We start from the raw sequence: 15,430 nt of genomic DNA on the forward strand, positions 1-15,430 counted from the left end.
TCCTAACTCTGTAGTCCTCACAACAGAGCCATAATACATCTTCCCAGATTTCTGCTTGTATTATTATATTAATTTATTGTTATTATCGTTATCTTTGAGACAAGATCTCACTTGTAAGCTCTGGTATTAAACATACCTGGCTGGACTCACTTGTAATCCTCCTGCCTCTGTCTCCACTGAGATTAAAGACATGATTCTTGACAACTAGTTCTAGTACTATTAGAACACTTTAGTAGCTCTCTATGAGTACCGTGCACCACCTTTTAGACATTTATCTCTCACCTTTGGCTGCTGTCATTACTCTAGAAGAAACCATCTAGAATGGTTGGTAGAAGGGATGGGTAGAAGCAGTGGGTCCTGGAGAAAATCGGCATTATCTTGCTTGGCAACTACCTCTGGGGAGAACATTAATGACTCAGGATGTCACCTGCCTCTAGGGATGGGGAGGCCTCTTTTACAAGCAAGCAAGCAAACAAGTAAGACTCAAATTTTCAAGAGCTCAAGGTCTTTCCTCTAGCTACAAGTGGAGGAGTTGGAGGTAGGGCCAAAAAGTAGTGTTTACGGAAGTAAAGTAGGATGAGGTACCGTTTTCAAGATCCAGTCATTTTCCCTACTAATCGCGTCCTATTTTCGTTTTAAAGAGCCTACGGACGTATAAACACCCAACATCATCATTGTTTAACACTGTACCCAAAAGAAGCTACAATAACCAAGAGAACTTGCAGAAAGGCGCAATGTATCTTTATCTTCCTCAATGACAAACAGCAATAAGCATCTGAAAACAGCTACAAGATGGCGGACAAAACCCTAAAGAAAAGGCTTGGCTAACACCGCATGGTGGCGGATACCCAATCCAAGTGAATCGCACTAACTGCGGGCCCTTCCGCACTATTGGCTTAACGTCCTGCCTTCTCCCTTTGCTATTGGCTACCTATTCCTTCTCAAGTCAAAATAGCCAATCGCCTTTGCCCTGAACAAAGCCCACCCACCGTGGATGGAGCAGAACGTCCGTAAATGCAGCCGGGCTCAGGCCGCATGCGCAAATGCACCGCGCCGGTTAAAAGCGGATCTCCTCGGGAGGCGGTGCCGCGGTTCATGAATATTGATTACGCACCGGGGCGCCGTGCGCCCGCCCCTCTAGTCTGCCGTCGTTCGCTGCTCGCGCTCGGGCTCGTGATGGGGAAGAAGTCCCGGGCGGTACCCGGCCGCAGGCCTATCTTGCAGCTTTCTCCACCGGGTCCTCGGAGCAGCACCCCGGGCCGGGATCCCGACCCCGATCCGGATCCCGAGGCCGATTCGACGGCGGCGGCGACTAGCCAGTCAGCCCCGGCAGCTGCGACGGCGGCGGCCGCGACGTCGCCCGCGGTGCCTGCCACCGCTGCCCCAGAGGACTCGCCTTCTGAAGGTAAGGGCGCGCGCGAGAGGCCCTGCCTTTATTTGGGACGTCCGGGCTTGCGGCCTAGGCTCCCGGCTGTCTCTTCGGACCCGGGGAAGAAGGGTAACCCTGGCAGGCGAGGTTCACCTCGGCTGCCTGCGATCTGGGGCCCGCGGGACGGCGGCCGTGGACTCTGAGGAGCGGAAGGCCGGGCCCCGGCTCATCTGAGGCGCCATTGCGGTACACGGCTTTCTCCTGGGAACCTGTGCAAATCCACCGAGGCTTGGGACCCCAAATGTCTCCTAGATGACCCCCTTTATCTTAATAACGCTGAAGGTGGAGGGCAATTTCCACGTGCGAGCCTTGAGGCGGTTGAACCTGACCTTCCCTGCTTGTAACACTTAGTTTCGTTTTTGTTAAAGTAGATACACCACTCTTTAGAAGTGAACAAATCCTTATTTTTTTTTTCTCATACCACACGAAGCATCGGCAACCCCAGACTATGGGAAAGAGACAAAACCTGCGGGCTTTTCTGGAACTGTGTTTGGGTTTAGGGTAACAATTGCATGGAATAGATGCCGGAGAAACTATACTGTATCAAGTATTAACAAAATCAAGTTAGAGACGGCTGTGGTAGCGCACGCCTTTAATCCCAGCACTTGGGAGGCAGAGGCAGGAGGATTTCTGAGTTCGAGGCCAGCCTGGTCAATAGAGTGAGCTCCAGGGCTGTCAGAGAAACCCTGTCTCGAAAAACTAAAAAAAAAAAAAAAAAAAAAAAAAAGCAATAGGAAGTACATGTGTGGTGGAAACATGCAGATGTATTAATGCATGGTAACTTTTTTGTTTGTTTGTTTTCGAGACAGGGTTTCTCTGTGTAGCCCCGACTGTCCTGGAACTCACTCTGTAGACCAGGCTGGCCTCGAATTCAAAAATCTGCCTGCCTCTGCCTCCCAAGTGCTGGGATTAAAAGCATGCGCCACCACCGCCCGGCTGCATGTTAATTGTTAAGTATTGCAGGTGCCATTTTCATAGTGTTCACGTTCTTTCTGTAGATATCATAAATGAATGGAAGATTTTATTGTTTTTTGTTTGTTTTGATTTGGTTTTTTTCGAGACAGAGTTTCTCTGTGTAGCCCTGGCTGTCCTGGAACTTACTCTGTAGACCAGGCTGGCCTCGAACTCAGAAATCCGCCTGCTTCTGCCTCCCAGAGTGCTGGGATTACAGGCGTGCCCCACCACTACCCGGCTGAATGGAAGATTTTAAATCAGCTTGTTTTCTATCCCCGTAGTTTGTATCAGTGATACATACTGTTTTTTTCCAGGACTGAAAGGTCAGCTTTGTTTCTTGCCCCCCACCCCCACCCCCATCCCTGCCCCCATCCCACTGACTTGCAGTTTCCTTTTGTGCATTCAGATGAACAGGAAGTGGTGGTGGAGGTCCCCAACGTTGTTCAGAATCCTCCCAAACCAGTCATGACCACCAGACCCACAGCCGTTAAGGCAACAGGTACAGATTTTTGTTGTTGTTTTACCGTTTCCTTAAAATATCTTTTATTAAAAGATAAAAGTGTGTACTTGGATTGTTGGATGGTTAAATATTGCCAATTTATTATTTCTCATAAAAAGTTGTTGAAATTTTTCTAGGGTTGGGGTTGCATGGCATCAATGGTAAGATGCAAAACTCTGGGCTCCACTCTTGGCTTATAAAAATGGATTAACAAAAATCTTAACTAAAGGCTTGCTGTGTATAAACTTTAAGTAACATGAAAGTTTATTTTGGGGTTATTTATGGCTACACAGAAAATTTGTGTGTGCTTGCCAGTTTGTATCTATGTGCACACCCATATGTACCACATAACTTATCTGTTTTTTGAGAGTGTCTCAAGTGAACTTGAACCTTAACTTTAACTGTTCAGCTAGATGGGCTGCACAAAGAACTCTTCTCCCCCAGTCTACTTGTCTTGACCATTCCACTTCACCCCAGTACTATGGTTACAGAAAGTGTGCCTCATACTCTGCCTAAACATGGTTATAAGGAATCCGAATACAAGTCCTTAAGCATTTTACAAACTGAGTCATCTCCCTGCTGGCTTTTGGTCCTTTTGTGTTCTTTAGGAGCACCAACTGTGCCTTGCTTTTCATCTTTTCATTTGACCCTTTATTTGATTTTTTTTTTTTTCCTCCAGCGACTCATGGTCCAGGCTGGCCTACAACGTTTTATGTAACTGAAGTTGGCCTTTAACTATTGATAGCCCCTACCCTTGCCTCCCAAGGACTGTGATTACAGGTGTGGGTGTGCTCCACTACACCCAGCTCATTTAACACACTGTCCTCTTTGACTACATTAGCTTTCTAAGTGTTGGAAATGCAGACATGTACAATCCCTGGATTGAATAAATATTTAATCACCAAATTCTGTTATTTTAAGAGAATGAGGTTCAGTGATCTATGGTCTATTTGGGGGGAAGATATCATGTATATGTAGAGTAATTTTATTACTTTGAAGGATTTGGTGGGGATAGAAACAGTATCTTAGGGTTTTATTGCTGTGGAGGTCACCCTGACCAAGGCAGCTTTTATAAAGGAAAACATTTAATGGGGGCTGGCTTATAGTTTCAGCAGTTCATTATGGCAGGAAACATGGCAGCACACAGGCACACACAGTACTGGAGGAAGAGCTAAGAGATCCTTGATCCAAAGGAGCCAGGAGAAGACATGGATCTTTCACAGGCAACTAGAAAGAGGCTTTCAGATTTGAGCATATGTATGAGACCTCAAAGCCCTGCCTCTACAGTGACACACTTCCTCTAGCAAGGTCACACCTCCTATTAATGCCACTTCCTATGGGCCAAGCATAATCAAACTGCCACAAGCAGGGTCACAGTATGTAGTTCTGGTTTGCCTGGAACTTGCTATATAGTTCAGGCTGACTTTGAATCAAGTGCTAGGATTAAAGACTAGTGCCACCAGGCCTGACTCCTTGAAGGAAATTCTATCATATCTGTGGTGATTTAATAGCATTCTTCATCGTGGTTTTGGTATTTTTTTAATTTTACTTTTTTGAGAACATACATACATACATAAATAAATTGTACTTATTATTTACACACCTCCTTCCCTCATTTTGTGTGTTTTGTTTTAGAGACAGAGTTTCTGTATACAGCCTTGGCTGTTCAAGAACTTATTATGTAGACCAGACTGGCCTTGAGCTCACAGAGTTCCTGGGATTAAAGACATGGCTTTTATGATCATTTTGACTTAGTTGCCTTAGAACTGAGAATATATGCTTGTGCACCATGCCCAGTGTTGTTGTGTACATGTGTACATGCATCTATGTGTGTGTTTTTATGTTATGATTGAATCTAGGATCTTATATGCGCTAAGTACATCTATATTTCTCAACTATTAATTAATCCTGTTAATCCTAATCCTTTTGAGCATTTGGGTTTGATTCCCAGTACCCACTTAGTAGCTCACCACTGTTTTTCAGGGGATCTAATGCCCTCTTCTGGCTCCGAGGCACGAGGCATGCACATAATGTAGCTAGAATATCTGTGCATATAATAAAACAACTTTTAAAAAGGTAAGAATCAAGCCGGGCTGTGGTGGCGCACGCCTGTAATCCCAGCACTCTGCGAGACAGAGGCAGGCGGATCTCTGAGTTCGAGGCCAGCCTGGTCTACAGAGTGAGTTCCAGGACAGCCAGGGCTATACAGAGAAACCCTGTATAGGAAAAAAACCAAATCCAAAAAACCAAAAAAAAAAAAAGAAAGAAAAGTAAGAATCATGTGTTTTGCATAGACATGTCACTTAGCAAAGGCCTGAGGACCTGAGCTGGGACCCCCTTGTGTAAATCAGGTAGACCTGATGTTTGTGCCACCATGCCCAGTGTTGATCTACCCGATCTACCAAATCAGTTAGATGTGGTGATCTGCCTGTAATCCCAGAACAAGCCGACTGCCAGACTCGCTGAAATAGCAAGCTGCAGGTTTAGCAAGAGACAGCCACCACACCCATATCCGAACATGCTTGCATGTCTGTACACATAGACACATACGTAGATGCATGCCACCTGATAATAAAAAGGAAAGCTGTGATCTGTCTTTTCTCCAGCCCCAGTGTATTCTCTTAAATACTTGCTCCAATAGTTGGTCTTACAAATGTTCCCTTTTGTTTCTAGGAGGTCTGTGCTTACTTGGTGCTTATGCTGACAGTGACGATGATGAGAGTGATGTGTCTGAGAAAACAGCCCAATCCAAAGAGGCGAACGGAAACCAGGCCACTGACATTGACAGCACACTGGCCAACTTCCTAGCGGTTAGTGATGCTGTGTGTGGGTGTGTTTTGAAATAGTATTTTTGTAGCTCTGGATGGCCTGGAGGTATTAGTTACCCCAATACGTTGCCACGCTGGTGCAGGGATTATGACATTATCAAGCTGGTCTTGAACTTGCAGATGTCTTCTGCCTCTTCCTCCCAAGGGCTAGGATTTCAGATGTGAGCACCACACCCAGTCATTTACTGTTGTCTTCATTCCATAGGAGATAGATGCCATAACCGCACCTCAGCCTGCAGCTCCTATGGTAGCTTCTGCGCCACCTCCAACTCCACCCCGACCAGAACCAAAAGAAGCAGCAACACCTGCCCTTTCTTCCACCGCGTCAAATGGAACAGACACTGCCCAGGCACCAGGGTGGCATTATGACACTCAGTGTTCATTGGCAGGAGGTAAATAATGGTCCCCGTTTGAAGAAGACTTATAAGTAATTCTTAGTGGTATGCTAAGAACTGGCTTCCAAATCTGCAGCCAGCTGCTTTAGCTCTAAGACTAAGACTCAGAGATCCGGCTTTTAAATGTACTATCTGGAAGCTAGTAAATAAATAGGATGATGTTCTTTTAGCCAGTAGCAGATTGTGCCAGGTGAGTGGTTAAAAGCCATTGTTGGTTTTTAAGCTGGGTGGTGGTGGCGCATGCCTATAATCCCAGTACTCTGGGAGGCAGAGGCAATCAGATTTCTGAGTTCAAGGCCAGCCTGGTCTACAGAGTGAGCTCCAGGAAAGCCAGGGCTAAATAGTGCTGGGATTAAAGGCGTGTGCCACCACTGCCTGTGGTGATTAAATCTTTATTTTATTTTTAAAGACTTATTTATTTATGTAAATACACTGTAGCTGTCATCAGACACTCCAGAAGAGGGAGTCAGATCTCATTATGGGATGGTTGTGAGCCACCATGTGGTTGCTGGGATTTGAACTCAGAACCTTCAGAAGAACAGTCAGTGCTCTTAACCACTGAGCCATACTGAGCCATCTCTCCAGCCCCCACCCCCCACCCCACATTAAATCTTTATTGAAATTTTTTTTTAAGGGTTTTTTTTTTTTCTTTTAGTTTTTTTGGGGGGCGTGTAGAAGGGTTGTTCACAGGATGCTTAGTAATATCTGAAGGTATTCTTTGGATGTTGCGGTGCACAGGAGTTTTTCTTCAGTGGTAAAGGTTATGGGTGTTGCTAAACACTGAGACACAGACTGGAGAATCCTGTGTTAGGTTGTCATAGCTTTATGTCTGTCCTGGGATAGAAGTGAGGACTGACTATATAAGTCAGAGTTTGTACTTAAAATATGTTTTGTTTTCTTACAGTTGAAATTGAGATGGGAGATTGGCAGGAAGTCTGGGATGAGAACACAGGTTGCTATTATTATTGGAACACACAAACAAATGAAGTGACTTGGGAATTACCCCAGTACCTTGCCACACAGGTGCAGGGATTACAACATTACCAGCCCAGGTAAATTAGACCTGAGGAAGAAATTATATGGGAAAGAAAATGAAGGGAAAATAGCTGTTGTGTGTATTTACCTTTTATTTCTCTTAACACCCCACCCCAGTTCTGTAACAGGTACTGAGGCTGCTTTTGTGGTAAATACAGACATATACACAAAGGAGAAAACGATTGCTGCTTCCAGTAATAAAAGTGGACCAGTCACCACCAAACGAGAATTTAAAAAGGTTAGTAGTATAACTTACTGCATTTGCTTATTTTCCTGTCTGAGAGGCTGGTATTTCACAACACGTGTGTTGTTAGTTTTACCTACTCTGTTTCTGTGTCTTAGACAGCATTTATTATACAAGTTACCAACCATTTCAGTGATTTAGAGTTTTAGAGTGCAGTACCATCTACAAGCACGTGGGAGCAGCAATTTATAATGATAAATTGTCATGTGCTGTTTGAGCTTTTTGAGAAGCTGTCTCTGGAATTGTGTTCACAGCCCATTTCAGATCAATGTGTTATGTCAAGTGTCCTTTTAAAATCCTATGTGTTTGGGGGCAGGCTAGTCCTAAATTGTAACAGTGAGAAGGTAAGCAGGCAGCTAAGTGTTAAAAGCCTATGTTGTTAAATAACCAGAAAATAGTAACCCATTTCAAGCAGAGGTTTTACTCCTTCATAAAAAATACCTGTAGTGGGGACAGGAGATTGGAAATTCAGCCATGGGAAGCTCAACCAAAGCAAAAAGACTCAGTTGGGAACTCCAGCTGACTACTTCAGTTTCCCCAGTAGTTTCTGCTTGATCAGCAGTTTTTGACCTGTGGACCTAACCTTCAGGCTCTGCACAGTAAATATCCTGTATATCAGATTTGACATTATGATTTATAGCAGTAGCAAAATTGCAGGTACAGAGTAGCAACAAAATAATGTTATGGTTGGGGTCACTACAACGCAAGGAAGCCTTTTAAAGGGTTGTAGCATTAGGGAGCCTGAGAACAACTCTGGGTGGTTGTAAGCGCCTGATTTGATAATGTTACCTTTGCTCCTGTTGTCTCTGTTATATGTTGTGAACTTCTGTTTGATGGTGTTTGTCATCTATCTGATGCTTCTGTTCTTTATGATTTACTTTTTTTTAATATGCATTGGTGTTTCCCCTGCATGTCTGTCTGTCTGTCTGAGGGTTTTGAATCCCCTGGAGATGGGTTACAGACAGTTGTGAGCTGCCTGTGCTCTTAATGTCTGGGTATCTTCCTAGCCTCTATTTGCTATTCTTTTACTAAGCATGGCTATTGTAGATAATTCTACAGAATGTAGCTAAGATGACATGGTATCAGACTCCCATCCTTACTTGAGTCAGAAGTAAATATCTCATCTTGGGTTTCCTTTTAAGAACCACCTCTAACCCCCAGGACAAGATAAATCTAAAATTAAAAGATAACTACCTTAAGTCAGGTGCAGTGGCATACACCTGTGATCCCAGCATGCAGGTCGTAGAGGCAGGAAGACCTCAAGTGTAGACAAGCCTGAATTATATAGCAAGACAAGTGGATAGTGGTGGGGTGTCTTTTCTGTAACAATTGAAACTGGAAAAAGAGCTCAGTAAGTGGTTAAGAACCCACACCGCTCTTGCAGATAATCAGCACCCACAGATCCCAGCTATGAGGGATGATCAGGCTCCTCTGGACACACACACACATACACACACACACTTAAAAATAAAGTTCTTAGACTATGAACTGCTTCTCCTTCAGATTAAGTAGCCCTTAACTGAAATGTTTCAGATATGGCGTTTTAGATTTTGGAGTAATTGTGTGTGTGTATATAAAAACATCTCGTGAATGCTCAACATTTGAACACGCAATTCATTTGTAGTTCATATCCACGTGGCCTAAAGGTAATTTCATGTGATTTGTTGTTTTTGTTTGTTTGTTTAGGTCTTGGCATGGTTGTCAGAGTGAAAGACAGAGGACAGCTTGTGATGTCTGATAGCATATTAGTTCTTATGCCATGTCGGCTCCGGACAAATGGTCATCGGACATTTTTGGATTTTTGACGCAGGGTCTCATTTTACAGTCTTGACCATACCCAGCTTGTCAGTCTTTTGGCAAGTGCCTTTTCCCACTGATACCTTTCACAGGCCTTCATATAGTAGATTTGTACTATTTATTTATTTATTTATTTATTTATTTATTTCTCTATCTATTTATTTATGACCTCACTGTGTAGACCAAGTCCCCTGCCTCTGCTTCACCATGCTGGGATTAAGAGTACACTGCTATAGCCAGGCGGTGGTGGCGCACGCCTGTAATCCCAGCACTCTGGGAGGCAGAGGCAGGCAGATTTCTGAGTTCGAGGCCAGCGCAGTCTACAGAGTGAGTTCCAGGACAGCCAGGGCTATACAGAGAAACCCTGTCTCGAAAAAACCAAAAAAAAAAAGTACACTGCTATACATCTCCTGACCTACATTTTTACTGCAGCACTAGAAATCAAGTCAACTTACCATATTCTAGCACTTAAAAGCTGTTTTGGTATGATTATTTTTATTTTTCATCACTAGAAGTCCAATGCGCTATCCATTGCACCACAGAGCTACCTGATTTTTTTTTTTTTTTCATTAGAGCTAGTGAAAGCTAAAAATTTCTTTAATCTCTCCAGGAAGAAAAGTAAATAGCATTTTCTAGGGACAATTATGAATTGTGTACTGAATTAAAACCTAATCTGATTTTCAGAGTGAACTATACTATCCCATCTCTACCCTGCACCAGTACTTAGGATCCTGTTAGCATGTTAAGCAAGAACTGTATTACTAAATTGCATCTCTAATCCCCAAAGTACAAACTTCAGAGACATCCTTTGCGCATGCCAAATTTGAGACCAGCTTAGGTTACATGAGATCCCCCTCTGCTTTGTAATATTTACATTTCTAGGAAGCTTAAGTATTCCAATAGATGAAATCTCAAATCTATGTATATATACACATATGTGCATATGTACATATATGTGTTTCAAACTCATTGTTTGATATGCATATCAAAAATATATGTGTGTATACATGGTTGTTTGTTTTTTGAGATGTTTCTCAGTGTAGCCCTGGTTGTCCTGGAAAGTGATTTGTAGCTTAAACTAATCTGGCCTCAAACTCAAAAGAGATCCATTTGCCTCTGCCTCCCACATACTGGGATCAAACCATCACCCAACAATTTAAATATATTAATTAACCATTTTTGTTTTGTTTTTTGAGATGGTACCATGTAGCCCAGGCTGTTCTCAAACTACACAGTTAAGGGTGAGTTCTGGAGTCTTCACTCTTCTGACTCACAGATGGGTAGCATTTAAGCTGGCACTTTTATGCCCATCTCACATTTTCCTCTCAAGTTCCCTTTGAAACATGAACTTTGGGGCTCAGCGAGGTCCTGACTTCAATTCCCAGCAACCACATGGTCGCTCACAACCATCTATAAAGGGATCTGATGCTCTAAATAAAATAAATCTTGTAAATTCCTCTTATGAAGATGAAGACTTATCTAGTCATGTGTTGACAAATGCTTACCGCGCATTTGCCTCTATTTCCTCCTAGCTTCCCTTCTGATATCCAGAGGATAGTAGGTTGTGGTTTAATCATTGCCTTCCTAATGTTTCCTTCATGTACATGTAAATGGTACAGGTGTTTTGTGAGTATCCAGTAATTAAGAAGTTAGTTAATACAAATAATTGAATAATCCAAGAAGGGTCTTTGTTTTGTTTTGTTTTGTTTTGTTAAGAGTTTTGACTCGATGCTTTTATTCTCCATAGGAAGTGAATGAAGGAGTTCAAGCTCTTTCCAACAGTGAGGAGGAGAGGAAAGGGGTGGCAGCCGCATTGCTTGCTCCTTTACTGCCTGAAGGGGTAAAAGAGGAGGAAGAAAGATGGAGAAGAAAAGTCATTTGTAAAGAAGCAGCTCCGCTGTCAGAGGCTAAGGAAGCAAGCCCAGCAGTAGAGGAAATGGGACCGAGTCTAAAGCCACCAGAAGTTATGATGGACAGCACAGAAGACCCTTCTCAGGAGGATCTTTGCAGTGTTGTTCAGTCTGGAGAAAGTGAGGAGGAGGAGGAAGAGGAGGAACAAGATACCCTGGAGCTGGAGCTAGCTTTGGAAAGGAAAAAGGTAAGGTTTTGCAGATCTTGTTAGTTTCCTTTACCATTGGTACTATTACACTTACTAAACTTGACTTCTGCTCATCTCTTCATCTGTACTATTTCTTTTTGAGGATTGATTGATTGATTGATGGTTTTTCGAGACAAGGTTTCTCTGTGTAACAGCCCTGACTATCCTGGAACTTGTTTTGTAGCCCGGCCTGATCTCCAACTCAGAGGTCTGCCTGCTCCTGCCTCCCAAATACTGCTATTAAAGGTGTATACTACTATACCCACGTTATTTTTGTTTTTTAATGTGTATATCTGTGCATGCTTAGTGCCTACAAAGATGAGAAGGGCATTGGATCCCAAAAACTGCAGTTACAGATGATTGTGAACCTACCATATGGGTGCTGGAAATTAAACTCACAGTCTTTACAGGAGCAGCAAGTGTTCATAACTACTGAACCTTCTTTTGTGATCTTCCTGCTTGAGTACCGGGACTACAAGTGTGTTCTACCTTGCCCAATTTTAATTTCTTTTTAAAAGATTGTCATTTTTCCTTGCTTTTGGGTTATTCATCTGCTGCTGCCTTTAAAAGTCCAGTGTGAAGCAGGACCTTAACACAGGGCTGTAACAGTAACCTGTGGCTTTCCCTGTTTGAGGATTTGAATCTGTAGGGGACAGGTAATATTTTTTTTTCTATTATTATATGTGTATGTCAGGTGTGTATGTTTGTTAACCTCTAGAAACTGCTCCTCCTATCAAAATCTGTTACTGTAATTATGAATATTTATTAATTGCAGAAGAATATTGAGCACAGAGCATGATGTTGAGTTGTGAAGGAAAATGGATAAAACGCTGCTGTTTCTCAAAAGTTCTAATTTCCAAAGACAGACTTACTGCAGATGAGTGCTAATGTCTTGCTGACCCTATCTATCATCTTATTCTTTGTAGGCAGAGTTACGCGCCTTGGAAGAAGGAGATGGTAGTGTGTCAGGGTCTAGTCCGCGTTCTGACATCAGCCAGCCAGCATCTCAGGACGGAATGCGTAGGATTATGTCTAAAAGAGGAAAATGGAAGATGTTTGTTCGAGCTACCAGTCCAGAATCCACCAGCCGAAGTTCTAGTAAAACTGGACGAGAGACTCCAGAAAATGGAGAAACTGGTAATATGTGCTTCCTATAAAATTAGCTTTCTCCCCTTTCCCCCCTCTTGTGCTAGGCAGGCAAGGAATCCCCATTTCCACTGAGCACTCTTAGAGCACAGAGAAGTTTAGAGCTGAACTGTATAGGGTAATAAGCCTTCTGTGTCTTGTTTCTTATACAATAGCAGGGAGATGACACTTTTATTGTTTGGTGAAAATTCTGGAAATGAAGCTTCCTTCATATCTCCTGTTTTTCTACTTATGGTAGAGATGTGAGAATTTGAGGGTTTAGCTGGGGAGTGGTGGCGCACTCCTGTAATCCCAGCACCCTGGGAGGCAGAGGCAGATAGATTTCTGAGTTCGAGAACAGCCAGGGCTATACAGAGAAACCCTGTCTCGAAAAAAAAACCAAAAATTAAAAAAAAAAAAAGATTTTGAGGGTTTGCATCAGTTGGGTTCTGTATTTGTTATAAAGTAGGGATTGCATGTTTGCAGAAGTAGGAAATAAGATTGTCTCAGCCATTTGTTTACTTCTTTGTCTTTTTAAAAAGTATTTGCGTGCGTATGGGTCAATCAGAGGACAGCTCTGAAGAGCCGGTCTCTTCTACCTTTGCCCTCTTTCAATTTCCCAGATAGCAGAGAGCTCTGAATAAAACCAACATTTTAATTTACATTTGACTCTAATTTTGTCTTGGAAAATTAGTAAGATTTGAACATAAAGCCTTTCTTTAGCTGGTCAGTGGTGGCTCACGCCTGTAATCCCAGCACTCTGGGAGGCAGAGGCAGGCGGATTTCTGTGATCGAGGCCAGCCTGGTCTACAGAGTGAGATCCAGGACAGCCAGGGCTACACAGAGAAACCCTGTCTCAAAAAAAACCAAATCCAAAAAAAAAAAAGCCTTTCTTTAATATACTTAGCAAAAGATACTTATTGCTGGTTCTGGCTAAAACCAAACAATACAAGTAATAAACAAATGAATACGTCCTTATTTGTAGAGCCCCTCCTCCTATCTTCCTGCCCCAGTAATGTAATCAGAGCATGGTAGCACATCTGTAATTCCAGCACTTAGGAGACCTCAAGTAGAAAGATTACAAGTTCCAGAGTAGCCTGGGATACATGATAGATTCCAGCTAGCACAATAGAGCAAAACCCTGTCTCAAAATGTTAATAAATGGGTAGGGCTGGAGAGACGGCTGCTTAGTTACGAGTACTTGTTGCTTTGGCAGGGCACCCCGCCTCACAGCCATCTGTGTCTCCAGTTAAAGGAGATCTGGAGCGAAACCACTCGTACTCATAAAATAATAAAGTAAATAAAAATAGAAATACTTTTTAAAGTAAATAAATAGGACACAGTGAGATGGCACAGCAGGTCAAAGCACTTGCCACTAAGTAGGACAGTCTGTGTTCAAGTCCCAGGACCCACCAGGGTAGTGAATGGCTGGAAGGATGGTGGGAGGGGTTCCTGAAAGTTGTCCTGTGACTTCCACAACTGGACCATGGCGTGCACACATCTCTACTGCCATACCCCACACCCACACAATAAATAAGTGGGGTGGGTGGTTGGTTAGTTTGGTTTTCAAGACAGAGTTTTTGTAGCTTTCGCTGTCCTGGAACTTGCTCATAGATCAGGCTGGCCTCAAATACAGAACTCAGAAATCTGCCTACCTCTGCCTCCCAAGTGCTGGGATTAGAGGTGTGTGTCTTACACACCACACACACACCCAACTTGGATATTTTTATTATGGAATTTTATGCAGCAGTTCAAAAATGAATGAAAACTGTAATTATATGTACTGACATTAATTTTTGACACAGTAGTGTTGAGCAACAGCAACAACACAAGATTTGGAGAAATATCCAAGTACTGATCTGTGTATGTAACCTTGAGAACAGACAAACTTGTGTCTAAGAGTCCCTGATGAAACGAAAGAACAGCACTGTGGTAAGTTGGAAGGTTGATGGCAGGCACAGAGGTCCAGAGGAAACCAGAAGCCGGTTCCTTTATTCTTTCTGTTGTACGCACTATTTGTCAAGGTGTTCAACAGTATATGGTACTCTAGTAAACTTGCACATGCATGTGTGTGTGCTTGTATGCCTGTATGGCATCTCAATTTTTCTTGAAAAACAAATTTTTAACTATGACTTTAGTATACAAATTTGATTTGTTTTTATACAGAATATAAAGATTTTCTTTTATGTGAAAGGAACTGTAGGCCAAAGATAACTTTCTGCACATAAGTCAGGACCAAGTAGTGACGTCACAAGTTAAAGCGGGGAAGAGAAATATTCTAGTCAGTCAGATTCAAGAAGCAAGCATGACACAGAATCTGGAAATACCAAGTCAACAACTTTAGTTGGGTCACCTCAGGTTCTGCTGGGCAGCTTCTGAGATTATATTGTACATTAGACACAGCACAGAACTGCCAGTTAAAAGCTGGAATAAGTTTCTACTAAATGAACTCGTCATATGTGAGAACAAGACAAAATGGATGGGAGTATTGAGTGTTGGTGTAGCCAACATATTACAGCAATTTCTGCGTATGCCGAGAGTTAATTATGGCTTTTTAATTGGTGCAGATGAATCATTAATGGTCATGTCTAAAAAAAAAATTCATGTCTTCTCACCACATTCAGGCATGTTTTATTTTAGATGGGATATAGCTTTTATCTATTTAAGCCTATAAAAACATGTTAAGAGAATAATCATTCTGTGCCAGAGGACGGCCAGTGATATTTATATAAACTGTTCAAATCCTTGCTTTCTTTCCTTGATGACATTTCCATCAAATATTCTATCATCTGTAAAAGGAAGCTGCTACAAAAATGCTCCCTGGGAGAACTACAGCCTTGCCCTCTTTCTTACTTACTTCAAAGGCACTTGTCTCTTCTAACTTTAAATTCCTTCAGGTGGAAGTTAGGAAGATTTGTCTCGACCCTGAGGGGTGGTGAAGTGGCCTCTGGCCAACACCATAGTCTATGGGTTCTCACACTGAGGAAGTTGCTGAGCGGCCTCTATTGCATCATTCAAGTTCTGTG

The 15,430-nt window shown here is 42.7% G+C and overlaps 1 protein-coding gene across 1 annotated transcript in view; it reads left to right on the top strand.

Annotated features, from left to right (window-relative positions):
* The first annotated feature begins 1,081 nt into the window (after positions 1-1,081).
* Positions 1,082-15,430, top strand: part of Fnbp4 (formin binding protein 4) — a 32,561-nt gene continuing 18,212 nt past the window's right edge. The window contains exons 1-8 of the mRNA XM_052182897.1: positions 1,082-1,405; positions 2,790-2,882; positions 5,556-5,692; positions 5,916-6,102; positions 7,010-7,157; positions 7,258-7,378; positions 10,929-11,279; positions 12,206-12,416. Coding sequence (XP_052038857.1) covers positions 1,096-1,405; positions 2,790-2,882; positions 5,556-5,692; positions 5,916-6,102; positions 7,010-7,157; positions 7,258-7,378; positions 10,929-11,279; positions 12,206-12,416 — 1,558 coding nt within the window. The 5' untranslated portion in view covers positions 1,082-1,095. The remainder of the gene's footprint in view (positions 1,406-2,789; positions 2,883-5,555; positions 5,693-5,915; positions 6,103-7,009; positions 7,158-7,257; positions 7,379-10,928; positions 11,280-12,205; positions 12,417-15,430) is intronic.

This window comes from Apodemus sylvaticus, chromosome 5, assembly GCF_947179515.1.
Source record: "Apodemus sylvaticus chromosome 5, mApoSyl1.1, whole genome shotgun sequence".
Lineage (NCBI taxonomy): Eukaryota > Metazoa > Chordata > Mammalia > Rodentia > Muridae > Apodemus > Apodemus sylvaticus.